This window comes from Rhea americana, unplaced genomic scaffold (genome assembly GCF_003343005.1).
Source record: "Rhea americana isolate MKP2758 unplaced genomic scaffold, rheAme1 scaffold_9, whole genome shotgun sequence".
In the NCBI taxonomy this organism is placed as follows: domain Eukaryota; kingdom Metazoa; phylum Chordata; class Aves; order Rheiformes; family Rheidae; genus Rhea; species Rhea americana.
The window spans coordinates 3,142,224-3,156,203 of record NW_028187088.1 but is presented as its reverse complement, the minus strand read 5'-3'; the positions used below and the strand labels follow the sequence as shown (position 1 = coordinate 3,156,203).

At 39.4% G+C, this 13,980-nt stretch overlaps 2 protein-coding genes across 2 annotated transcripts in view; one reads left to right on the top strand and one right to left on the bottom strand.

Annotated features, from left to right (window-relative positions):
* PLCZ1 (phospholipase C zeta 1) overlaps window positions 1–7,995 on the bottom strand; it is a 57,347-nt gene extending 49,352 nt beyond the window's left edge. Inside the window, exons 1-3 of the mRNA XM_085324066.1 lie at window positions 7,982–7,995; window positions 7,319–7,442; window positions 3,583–3,817 (exon numbers count right to left, since the gene is read on the bottom strand). Of these exons, the coding sequence (XP_085180192.1) occupies window positions 3,583–3,817; window positions 7,319–7,442; window positions 7,982–7,995 (373 nt within the window). The remainder of the gene's footprint in view (window positions 1–3,582; window positions 3,818–7,318; window positions 7,443–7,981) is intronic.
* A 442-nt stretch (window positions 7,996–8,437) lies between these two features.
* On the top strand, window positions 8,438–9,331 carry CAPZA3 (capping actin protein of muscle Z-line subunit alpha 3). The gene is given in 1 exon segment (XM_085324119.1): window positions 8,438–9,331. A coding segment is annotated over 1 exon segment (894 nt).
* The last annotated feature ends 4,649 nt before the right edge of the window (window positions 9,332–13,980 follow it).

Sequence of the window (13,980 nt, the reverse complement as noted above, 5' to 3'; positions counted from 1 at the left end):
ATGCCATGGATTTACTAGGGCATAATAAAATTAAAACAGCATGAAAAAAGTAATCTACAAAACTGGAAATCAGGGGAGGTCCCAATGACTAGAGAAAGACAAACATTGAACCTATTTTCAAAAAGGGTAAAGACAATCCAAGGAACTACAACTTGGTTAGCTTCACTTTCATCCCTGGGAAAACCATGGTGCAATAACTCTTGATGGTATTTCTGGACACATGATAAGAAGGTAGTAGCGAGAAAGGATTTACCATGGATAAACCATGCTTAACCAACCTGATTTCTTTCCACAATGAAATGTCTAGATCTGCAGATGAGGAGAGAACAGTGGATGTTGTCTACTTCAACTTTAGCAAGGCTTTCRGCATCCCTTACTAAAGCATCCTTTTACCCACCACATCACTTTGCAGTCTGGATGAATGGGCTGCTAGTTGAAAAACTGGCTGGAATGCCTGGCTCAAAGGATAGTGATTAATTGGTAATACTCTACCTGTTACAGTTACAGATGGAGCTCCTCAAGGGTCCATCTGGGGCTCTATCCTGTTTAATAGGAATGAGTTAGAGGAACAGATCCTCACCTCACATCCAGTCTCACCTCTGTCCCTGGGAAGGTGATGGAGCACCTTATTCTGCATACCATTTCCAGACATGTGAAGGACAAGAAGGAGATCAGGAATAGTCAGAACAGATTTACAAAGGGGAAATCACGCTTAACCAACATGATAACCCCCTACTGTGAGATGACTGGCTTGGTGGATRAGTGGAGAACAGTGGATGTTGTTTATCTTGACTTTAGCAAGGGTTTTGACATTGTCTCCTATAACATCCTCATAGATTAGGCTGATGAAGTACAGGCTAGATAAGTGGACAGTGAGGTGGACTGAAAATTAGCTGAACTCCTGGGCTCAGAAGTTTGTGATCAGCAGCTCAAAATCCAGCTGGAGGGCAGTTACTAGTGCTGTCCCCCATGTGTTGATACTGAGGCCAATACTATTTAATATCTTCATTAAAGACTTGGATGATGGGACTGAATGCATCCTCAGCAAGTTTGTAAGTGATACAAAACTTGGAGGAGCAGCTGATAGACAAGATATTTTGCACTGCCATTCAGAGAGACCTCGAAAAGCTGGAGAAATGGGCCAACAGCAATCTTATGAAGTCCAACAAAGGCAAATGCCAAGTCCTGCACCTGGGGAAGAATAATTCCATGTACCTGTCCAGGCTGGGGGTTGACCAGGAGAGCACCTTTATAGAGAAGAACCTGAGGAGTCCTGGTGGACAAGTTGAACGTGAGCCAGCAATGTGCTCTCATGGCAAAGATGGCCAACAGCACATTGGGCTGCACCAGGAAGAGCGTTGCCAGCAGGTTGAGGAAGTTGTTCATTCCCCTCTACTCAGCCCCAGTGAGTCCATGTCTGGAGTGCTGTGTCCAGTTTTGGGCTCTCTGTACAAGAAAGATGTTGATCTATTGGAGCAAGCCCAGTGAATGCCAAAAAGATGATTAAGTGACTGGAGACATCTGAAGAGAYGCTGAGAGATCTGGGACTGTTTAGCCTAGAAGAAAAGAAGGTTCGGGGGGAATCTTATCACTGTTTATAAATATCTGATGGGAGGGAGTAAAGAATAGGGAGCCAGACTCTTCTCAGTGGTGTCCAGCAACAGGACAAAATGTAATGGGCACAAACTGAAACACAGAAAATTGCATCTGAACTTTTTCACTGTGAAAACAGTGAGCACTGGAACAGGTTGACCAGCCTGACTGGACATAGTCCTGGGCAACTTGCTCTAGCTGATCCTGCTTGAGCAGAATCACTGTTCTGTGATTCTGTAAGAGGGAATTTACCCTCAAGAAACTTGTAGATGATACCATATTGGGGGTTCAATCAATACACTTGAAGTCAGGGCTGCCAAGGACCTAGACAGGCTAGAAGAATCGGCTGACAGAAACCTGATGGAATTCAACAAGGATTAATAAACAAGGATATAATGTCCTTAATCCGGGAAGAACGAATCCTCTGCAATGGTACAGGCTAGGGACTGGCTGGCTGGTAGGCAGCTCTGCTGAAAAGGRCCTGGGAGCCATGCAGACCAGTAGGCTAAACATGAGACAGCAGTGGGCCCAGACAGYGACGAATGTTAATAGCACACCGGATAGAATTCACAGAACAGCCAGTAAATTGGAGGAATTAATTATTACCCTTTACTTGGTACTTGCTAGACCACATCATTTCCAGTTTGAGGCCTTTCAATACAAGAAAGATGTTGAGTAACCGGAGCAAGTCTGAGAGAAGGCTGGAGGAGGTCATGATCTGTGAGGAGACAATTACARAACTGGGCTTCTTCAGCCCGGAGAAGAGAAGACTTAGAGAGGACATAGTAGTAGTCTTACTAGTATTTATTAGGGGATTATTAAGGAGAGAAGAAAGCTCTTTGCAGAGATGGATCATGGGAAGAAAAGAGACAGTGGTCATAAACTGAAACATAACCGTTTCTGRCTGAGTAAAAGGAGGGAGAAAAAAAGAATCAGTTTTGACCTTGTTTTCAGCAGAAGACTGAACTTGCCTGAGGTCCCTTTCCATCTGAAAAATTCTATGATTCTTTCATAGTAAACRTGTATTTAGAGGCCTAATTGTAGAAGCTGATCACAGAACAGAAAGAATATGACATTTTAGCTTAGGAGAACATAAATATATCTTTAACCCAAGTATTAAGGATAATGGCAGCAGTAGACACATGATGGCACAGATTAATAACAAGACCACATGCCCACCAAACACCCTGAGCATCCACAATGTTTGCCAGCCTATTTTAGTGCACCATGGATATTGTTACCAATGATATCCAGCTGAGGGCTGGATACTCAAGAGTAACTATCCAATATTTCATTTTTTTCTTTCTGCAACATCTGTGAATTAGAGGATTCTTATGTTTAAACTTTCACAACACTCAAACATAGACACACCAAGTGCAAAAAGTATGACTGATACTTCTGAAAATAGACAGGTGTATTTCCTGCCATTCAGTTTCCAAGACAAACATTCTATGCTGAACAGACAGCTTGCTAACAAAACACAATTTCTATCTTTTTCTTTACAGTTTCACATTTATTTCCTTTAATTAAATAAGTAAAATGATTTTTAAACATTTGGTTAAGCCTAAAAATTCAGTCTGATTTCCTAATAATGGCCATTCATATGTCTTAGTGGGCATTAAGATTTAGTAYAGCTTCTATCAGCTCATCTACTCTATAAAATTTGCCTTTTGTTTGAAGCAATCCACATGTAGGTTTTGGATCAATCTACTGCAGCAAGGACTAAGAATGACTGATCTGGAAGTAATGTGCTACCACTGAGCAATATGCAGTGCAAATTTATGCTGCTTATAATGGCTTTTTACATTACCACTTCCCTAGTATTTAAAAGTCTGAGTTAAAAAAAAATATATATGTGGCTTACAATCAATATTATACATTAATTTTCTTTAAAATGTCCATTTATATAGTCAGATGATTCAAAAAAAAAACACAGTAGCTGACAGAATCACAATAAATAACAAAATTAAATACTTAAATGATACTTACCTTCTTCAATGGGTTCATACTTCGAAATAATTTCTAAGGCAGTTGTTTCATTGGCTTCTGTTTCAAATTGTTCTTTTTTGAGGAATGTGATGAGCTCGGTGTCAGCTAGAATTTTGTGATTTGGAGAATAAGTGCAGAAAAGTTCGTGAAACTCAGGTCTGTGTACAATCGTTCGATAGATTGCCCTGAAGTCTTCTATGTTGATAGTTGGTACCTTCCGTTTGTCAACTGTTTTCTGAAAAAAAGCTCAAAACAGTCAGTATAAGGTCTGCAAAGATTCAAAGACAGATGAACAACAGTCCATTAAAACTTATCATAAAAGCTAAAGAGCTCCTATATGCAATTTTTAAAATTTGCCTTGTGGTTTAAGATGTTTTATATAAATTAGAATGCATTGTATGACACAATTAGCATCTAAGCAATTACAGTGTACTTATATATATAATGCATATACAATATTAAAACATGTTATTTAATACAGCACTGAAATACCTTTCAATACAATAAAATCCACAGCATATTACATCAGTCCAATTGAAACTTAAATCATATTGTAAACAMTTTCAGCTAAATTTACATGCAATATACAGTAACCACTAATATAAAAAAAAGAAATAAGGATGACCCAATTATCATGAGATTCAAGTCCTTCAATAGATCAAATAAGAAGCACTATCTGAAGTCTAGAGAAAAGCTACTCTATAATAATCTATGGTATTACACTGCATTCTTAACAGACCAGAATGTCTAACTCTTACTAATTATTTGCACATTCAGAATTCTTAAAATGTATGCTTGTTTTCATAAATACAGCTTACAAAGTGTTAGTATACTAATTAATTTCAGTGTTTGAGTATAAAAGCTATTAGAAAAATCAAAAGGGTGAAAGAGGCTGAGTAGAATACAGTTTGTTACTGTTTCTGGCATGTACATTTTTCCTCAGACTTGACAGTGTTATTTATCCATTAAAATTTTCTATACAAAATAGATATTTGTGCATACAAAATGTAGATTTTCTAACACTGTAGCTTGTCTTGTTCTTAAAAGATGCCAAATTAAGGCAGACTTTGGGAATTTGGGAAATTATGTGCAATGATCATAAATAAACACCATTCCATTGTCCCACTAGTTATTTCTGTAAGCGGAGCAGAACTCACCATCATTGTCTCCTTCAACTGAGATTACAAAAAAGGATAGATTTTAGCACCTAATAACACAGCACCTACTGTGGTTAACAGCCTGCTCTCTCCTCCATCCTGAATTTCCATAAACGTTTTACTTGGTTCTGGCTGCTGTTTGGTGTAGATTTTTGTCTACTACTAGACTAACAGGAATTTAAGGGACACCATAYAGACTAAAGGCGTAATGCTACATTATCAGATTCTTCCTGTGCAGAAAAGTCCCCAGTAACAGACATCTGAAAGAATAGAACTATAAAAGTAAAAATATATTAGATCACCAAAACAAGAACAAATGCAAGTTTTGTGGGGAGTTCTAACCAAATAATTTTATAAATCATTTAATCATTTAATTTAATTTAGCTATTTTCTTGGAGTTTGTTTAGGAGAAATTTAATGATCAATTTTAACTAAAACCATCAGCAAGAAATAATTCAATACAAACACTAATAATATATTTTCATTATTGCTTTAGAAATCCCCAGTCTAAGGTTGATATCTTCAATCTATTTTTAATGTCTTTAACAATCTGCAAATTTGCTCATGTCTGTGAAACAGAAAAAGAAATATCAACTCATTCTGAAATTAAAGTAGTATATCAGGACTCAGGAGACCTTTACTTAGTTATTGGCACAAGTGAAGTTGGGCAAAAAATTAAATTTTCTATCTCCGTTGMCCATTACTGAAATGCAGGTAATGCTACTACCCAGTGGTGCTCWGAAATTAGTGTTGTAGGGCTCAAAAAAATATAAAAAATGCTGCTATATAGTTTTTGTTGTGAGATCTGTATTATTCTTATTTTTATCAATTTTTTCTAATTTTGATATTTTCCAAATGAGAATTACAGAAAAAGAAATTAAGACAGAATAAACAAAACAAAAAAGTGAATTCTTTAAAAACTATGTTTATGGATTTTTAGATCAATGTATAGTTAGTGAAAATGATGGTAGTAAATTGCTTACCATTTCTACGTACTATTATCTTGATGAACAATTTCAGACAAAAAAAAAAACAATCCAAATACTCAAATCTCTCTCAAAAAGCAAAGACTGGTTAGCAGCACTGTTAAGAATAAGTAGCTCATACTGTTAAGTACATTGTACTGTTAAATATAATTAGATCAGACTTGTTCTATGMAGGTCAGTTCCTCAAATAATTATTCTCTTCTATACCTACAACTGATCATCTAAAATTTCTCTCTGAAAGCAAAGTCAGTGGAAAATACAGAAAGCTATGATAAAAAGTTTCAAGTTCTTAGGCTGGCAATTCTCTCTCTATGCAGCACAAGATGTTGAGAAAAATCACAGGCAGCAGCCCCCACATTTAAAAAGGACTGAGCTACACAACTATTTTTACCTTGGCAGGACAAGGCAGAGACAAAGGCAGAATGGGGAAATACTAATGCCTTGCTCTACAGCCTGCCTATCAGCATGACACGGTCTAACAGTTTCTCACTGTCCATAGCTTCATCTCCTCTACTAAACCTGGACGAGATTAGCTAACTGGTTAAACATTTCTCAAGGAAAGCAGGTATATATWTAGCACATAGCTTCATTTCCTTAGGAAAACTGTTTAAGTGTGTGCGTATATATATGCACACATATACATATACACACATATATATACATATATACACATATATACATATATATACACACATGCACACACACATGCATACATATATATATGAGTGTGCATGTGTGTATATCTATACACATACATATATATACATATCCCTTTTTTTGGCAAAAAATGAGCTAGAAATAAAAATCATACATCTTCTTTTGAATAATCACAAAAGTGGACTGGAAGAACATAAAATCCCAGTATGTCCAAAGGCAATTTTGCTATGTTTGCTCACTGGGCCTATATTCACCCAATGGTAGTTTACTAGCCTATTTAGTAAATCTAATTTCCGGTTGTACAATGTAACCYACATAGAAATCTGTTGCCAGATCTCAAGGCCACATCCTACCTCAGGGGCTGGGTGGCATTCCCACGCCTCCAGGCATGCCTCATCAATATATCCCAGGGGTGCAAAATCACACGAAAAAGCATATTGGAGTCACATTGACTCCAAGGGGAAGCAGATCAGACATTGCCATATTATATCCCRGCTATAGGACTGTGGGGAAATGGAGGGAAGTTAGGAAGTCACTCAAATAGCTCTGACCGGCATCAGGCAGGGCCCATTCGCTTGAGCATAATTCGAGCACCAGGAAGGYGGCAGACGCAGCTGCATGGGATGAAGCCAGAAAAGCTTCAGTTTTCTCAAGTGAGGTCTTGTTACAAAAATGTTGCCAATCAAGGCCTGCAGATTTTCCATGATCCTATACTATTCTGATAGGGTAAAGAGATGGTGTTAATGCAACCACTCAGTTACCTAATTTACACAGAAATAAAAGATCTGGATGAGGCACATTATTTGCTAATTTTTCACAACCTACTAGAATGAAATTCACTTCTAAAAACCTTAAATTAAAGAAAGCACAGGTATAAAGCCCTAGTGCAACTGGCCTTCTATCTGTACTTAATTGATTAATCTATATATTCCTCACCTTAAAAACATGTTTTACATGAATGTAATCAAAAGTGATTTGGAGTTTACTGAGCAGTTTCATCGTGCTGTCTAAATCGATCTTCCCGTTTCTGAACTCATTCTGAATGATGGACAAAAACCACGTGCGAGAGAGATCAGGTTAAGGAAACTTCTGACCCATTTTGGTGCCTTTTAAAATGGCGTGCAGGGGGAGAAGGGGACGAGGGGTGACTTAAAAAAAAATAAAAATAAAAGGTTTGTACGTTTTCTCCTTCTTGTACGCTTGAACCTCCTTGTCTTCTGATTTCTGATTATATAGCAGGCTCTGGGGCACGCAGCAGAATGTTTTTGCCCTGCACCCGGAGACTCTGAGGGCAAAGATGGCAAAATGRGGAAAGATGAAGGGTGTAAAGGAAAACCTAGGGCAGCCAGAGGTGAAGAAGGGTGTGCAAAGGAAGGAGGGAAACGCTGGCTGGGGAGGCCAAGCGTGGATGGAGGAGCTGCGGGAGCAGTGAGCCGGCAGCGAGGAGGCGAGAGGGCRGCAGCGCCCGGCTCCATGCCCCTACAGTCAGGCTGCTCAGGCTGCCGGGCCCCTTCCTTGGTGGGGTGGCCGCAGGCCTTGGGGCAGGCGGGCGCACGGCCCCGGCAGTGTCGGGCGAAGGCAAGCTGAGGAGGCGGATATCTGTTCTCTTCCATGGCRGCTCCTCATCGCCTGCTCCGGTCCCCTCACTGCGGTGGTGTCGGCAGCGCGCAGCAGGACATCACCTCGGCTCGCTCCGGTTCCCCGTGGGGGGCCTTCCCCCTGCCCCCTTGCCCCGGCGCCCGCCCCCCGCCCCGGCCCCCCAGCTCCCGCTGCCCCCCGCGGCTCTGGCCCCCCGGTGCTCTATTCTGCGCCGCTGTGAGGTCACAAATGGCCACCATCTCGTGCTGTCTGCCTGGCCACCATCTCGCACTGCCCAGCCACCATCTCGTGCTGTCTGGCCACCACCTTACACTGCCCAGCCGCCATCTTGCGCTGCCTGGCTGCCATCTCGCACTGCCTGGCCACCATCTTGTGCTGCCTGGCTGCCATTTCCCACCACTTTCGTGGCCACGAGGTGCCCTACCCTGGTCTGTCCACCCTTTGGGGAGCCCTGGTATGCGCCCGGGGCAGGGCCTGCTGCCGTTGGAAAAGGCACCTCTGGTTTGTAGCCTGCTGCTTCAGGCCCCTCCCGGGGAGTTCGCCCAGGTCGTCCAGGACCTCCGGGCGTTGGTGCGTGATGAGGAGCTGCTGAGGCGCGAGGCAGCCCGTGTGGGGGCCTGGCACAGCAAAAACCATTTCCCTCCAGTCCAAATTAATGAGCACACTGTGCTGGTGACCCGTTACAACGATTTAGGTGGAAAYCGCTTCTTTGACCCTCAGGACAAGCTGTCTTTTGCGTTTGACCACCTGAGCGGGGTGGCCAGCRAGTACCGCCTCCACGACGTGCTGCTCGATGAGGGGGAGCTGCAGAGAGGGRCCCTCCACAAGGGCCTGAAGGAGTACGTGAGCTGCCACTTCCCCACYGGCAACTGCTGTGTCTTCCGAAAAAACGCGAGGAAGACGCAGATCTTTGTGGCCTGCATCGAGGCTCATCAGTACCAGCCTTCRGGATGCTGGAATGGCCTCTGGAAGTCTGACTGGACTCTTGCCCTGACTCCAGTTACCACTCAGGTTACGGGGATCTTCCTCCTCCAAATGCACTACTTCAACGGTGCCAACCTCCATGTAACGGTCAGTAAGTCTGTGAGCGAACCGCTCAATGTGACGGACCAAAGTCAGCTTGCCATAGATTTTGTGAAACTYGTGAAAGCTGAGGACACCAAGTTGCATACGGCCATCCTGGAAAACATGCAGGCCTTGTCAGAGGATATATGGGGGAAAAATCTGCGGAGGAAACTCCCTATCACTCGTACTTTTATAAACTGGAATAGACTGCTGAATGAGCAGCCTCTGTAGATCAGTGTCTCCAGCACAGAAATACCTCTATGTCTATTGAAATGCACCACTTGATATGGTGGTCTAAATAAAAAATAGAAGAGGAAGAAGAAACAGGGGAGTTATTTAGTTGATTTATTTCTGGATAACTCAGGAAAGTGCAGAAGCTGTCATCACTGCATCGCCACTTCGAAAATAATTCAGGTCTGTAGTGATTGAAAGTCATTTATTGTTTGGCTTTTTTTCCTGTATGTTCTTTTCAGCTGTTTCTAGAGGTACTGCTAATGGTCACTGTCAAAGGCAGTATGCAACTGTAGATKGACCAACTAGGTATCATGTTCTTTTTTAATTTTCTTCAATCTTGTATATACATATTTAATTTCATACTATCATCTGTAGCGTTTATTATAAGGAAACTGGTAAGATGGGTTGGCAAAGATACTGAGGTACTSTTATTAGGCATTTTAGTGATCCTAAAATCCAAGAAGTTTGGCCTTCAGGCTTTACTATCTCTATATATACAAGCATCTCTGTATATACATCTCCTCTGTATATACATCTCTGTATATACAAGAGATATCCCTAATGGAGTCCCATGAACAAAGAGAGATCAGTGTGCAGGAGGAATAAATTTATTATAGCTAGTGCAGAAAGTATTTCAGGATTAACTAGGGCTGTACGTTGGCTGTTGCCTGTCTCATTTCAGAATAAAAGAAACAATGCCATTTCYCTTTTCCTAGTTTTTGTCTGAATTATAAGTGAATATTACAAATACCAAAGAGATTTATGTGATTGATTCGTGGTTACTTAATATGAAACAAAAACATATGTTCATGTATTCTTAGTATAGCGGTATTGAAACAAGAATTCTTCAAAAGCTGCTATAAAGATATAAAATAAGAGTTTTTACTTAGAAAGGTTATAGCTCTAAGGATTAAAAATAGTAGGAAAGACAAGATGGCAGGGCAGGGTAGGACCAGAGGGTGCGTGGGGCACTTGGGCATTGTGCAGAAGTATTGGGGCTAGCTGCTTGCAAGCTAGCTCAGGTAGCAGAAGTGGCAATGCTACCTCCACAGGTCGTTTTACRGTTAGCAGCAAGGCTAAGTAGCCTGGGCACTTACTGGTAACATCTAGTTTGTTTATATTTTGTGTGTAGGCATGAGTTTCACAGGCAGGTATTCTAGCAATACTTTGCTTTTCAAACTATGATAGTGTCACTTTGCTAATATGGTGTATTACTATAAATTAAATGCCTACCACACTTGCTGTTTTCTCTAAACATATGTTTTGATTTGGAGTTTTATTAGAAACAAAGCCTAATTTGAAGCAGTGCTTTGTAAATACTAAACTTTATAAAAATATTGAAATGAACTTTTAAATGTTATTCTTACAAATGTCATTTTTTAACGTAAGCATAATATTTTGCTTTTGTATGTCACAGCTAATAGCAATTATTTTGTGATCTGGATTCAGCATGCCCTTTTGTTARTACTCATCAGTGGGATTATAGCTGCAGTGCTCACACTGGCTGTGATTGCCTTCATTGTCTTTTTTTCTTAAATGAAGTAGAAGACTACTTATTTTGGTTATGTTATGGCATACTTGTTTAGTTATATACTTGTCTGGCATTGTTGTGGTTTTGGAGATAACCAACAAGGTTATCCAACCTTCAGCTTACTCTTCCAAAGCAAAATGAAGATTTTGCTTTGTATTAATATCTGATTTAGGAGGTTCCTTATTTTATACATCAGGATGTGGTAATTAATTACCCAGACAAGACAGTATCAAGAAGATACTTAATATAAATCCATTATTCTACATCATCCTATATTGTTGATGATGAAGTCATATGCTCTATTTTTATTTAAGAATTTACTCATTTAAAGCCCTGTTGCAGCAGAAGGAAATGTAGTGTTGCCAATATTTGAATACAACTGCAATAAATGAAATATTTCCATTAACGTATATTGAATTTCTTCAAATTTACATTGACTAGACCACATTTTTCATCTAACTTGTTTATGGTCACACAGCACCAGGAGTCTGTTYGTTTTGTGCTAATTTGCGTGCAGAAAGGTATTTGTTATGTAGTTTCCTTTCTGCAAGCAGAAAACAGACTGCTGCCCTCATGAAAATGTCCCTTGACAGATGTCCATTTGTTAGAGAATCTGCATCATGGACTTGAAGAGGGMGAAGGATGGAGTGGGGAGAGCAATCTCTGCACTCCTTTGGTGTGTACAGAAAGCCTTATTACCTATGGGTCATTCTTTTTTCACCCCACAGCTGCTACTGATATCCGTCTAATACCAGCCTAGCTTTTTTAGTGCTGGAGACTACTCAATGATCAAGCAGCTGACTTTGCATGGTATTTATTTGAATATGTAGTTATTTCTTTATAGAAAATAATTTTATTAAAATCTAATAAACCCCAGTGCTCCTATAATGAGTAGCCTCTTGTGAGTGTAGTTCATGTATGCGGTACAGAATGGGTGGTGAAGTTTCTGAAATATATTTAAGTGCTAACAGAAATAGGGACACAGCACTAGAAATTCTGAATTTTGGAAAAAGCACTTTATTTAAACACAAATGTTGAACATGAGCTAACAGTAAGGCACCATGGAAAAAACTAAGCAATTAAATGACTTTCAGTATAGATAGTCAGTATCCATATTTATTCCACCGTATCCATCTCCTTTGAGATGCAAATATGTGACATTTTACAATATACTGTTCTGTTAAATTAAATTAAATTCTTTCTTCCTTAAAGTGCAGTCTTTATAAAGCAAAGCTGTAGCAAGGAGTGAAAGAATAAAAACATTTAATATTGTAGTATCAGGTAGTGAACCCATTTTTCTATCTTCCCTGTCAGTCTGCTATCTATGAACTTTCCATCTTCCTTGAATTTCCTTTCTCTCTAAGAGAGGGAATCTGTGACACCAGGATCTGCAGGGAGAGCTGCTCAGAGGAATAGAGCAGGGTCAAGGTTTTGATTTGGCTGAAAATGCTTACTTATTCCTTGCAAGGCTTATGAAATGTATCTGGAAAACAGAAAGACAATGTAGTCTTTGTTAATTATTTCCACTCTACATTCTMCATGACGGGTTTGATTTTTTTGTGTTTGGAAAGCTGAAACATAGGGAGCAATAGCCATTACCAGAAGAAAGCCAAGTTGCACTGCTCCATTGAAACTTTACATAACTTCTACATATTTGTTTTTGTGACTGCATATGTCTGAGATTTAGTAGCAACCTGTTACTCATTTGCCTTTACCGGAATTTTTTGTCTGGGGATTACATTCCAATTCAAATTATCTTTATTCCTAAAATCCTCTTCCTTTTTTGTCTACTGCTGTGCAAACTACTCACATTATTATAGCTTCTTGTGAATCCTTCATTTTTAATTGGCACTAAGCTGAAAAATAGGCATATGAAACTAAAATGAAAGTTGAAGTTCTCAGATTGTAACTTACAATTGCTTTCAGTAGCAGACTGGGGTGTAGCAAGCCTGAAACTGGAGCTGTATCTAYGGTTTGTTTGCAAGGATAACTATGTATTGATGGAAACTTGCTTTCTGCCTGCAAAAATGCATTATCATCAAGTAGCTTTCTGTAGTATGCTTCGAACTTTGCCTTCCCCTCCCCCTTCTCTTTGGTAATTACTGAGCGGTCACAATTATTTACCTCAAAGGGGATGATCACTGACTTACTTACTCAATTCAGGAATGTGTTTCAAACCTTTACACAATGAGATGCAATTCTTATTGAAAATAAAATTGGAAAAGTACCTAAACTCTGCTACTCAACCAAAACGCTTGTGACCTCATTGGATTTACAGAGTTGGTACAGATGTACCTGAGCCAAACTGGCTCAGATTTTTAATTTCTGAAAATAATTGTTGTATCTACCATTAATTGTTACTGCAAAGAAAATTATCATTTTTATTATGCCAGTAACATTAGAGCTTAGTTTAGGCTTCATTATCAGCTTCCAGATGCACTAAAATTGGATGAAAATCAACACTTAATATCAGCATTTGAATTGGATAGTTAATGTTCACATTATAAACTTTGCTTCATATTCTGCTAGTACTGTAGCAGGCAGTAGACCTATCGAAATGAGCAATGAGCAATGTTAGCAAAATGACTTTCACCTAGCAGAGTTCCAGAAACATCAGATGTAATTGCAACATAGTTCATAATTTCATTTTTAAATAGTTATGCTAAACTAAAAGCAACTTTCTTTTTAGTTTCAGAATAGATGGACAAAGCTCTAACAGGCACTGAAGACTCARGTTACCTGTTGGCACCATGCCTGCAGAAAGCAAGGCATGTTTACTTGTAGCATTGATCAACAGAAGAAATTTGTGTTTTCACTGTTGTATTCTCCAAAAATGAGTATTAATTCTTTCTCTGTCTCATTTATCAAACAAGAAAGACAATATTGTAAAAGAAATCCTACTTGGATGTTTTCCAGAATATAGTCTGTATTAAATTCTCCACTGTAATCCTCACTCCTTACTGTCAAGTTTTGGAGAAGGAAAAATATAGTTATTGAATGAGCTTGAAACAGCAGGAAAAAAAATGACAGAAATACGATGAATGTGATGCCAAATGTATTTCTCTCACTAATTTCAAATAATGAATACATTGATGCTCCAATTAGGGTAAGACTAAATTCAAGGATTTTTTTCCCCTTTCTAAAGTCAGAACAGTTTAAYATGTTCAAC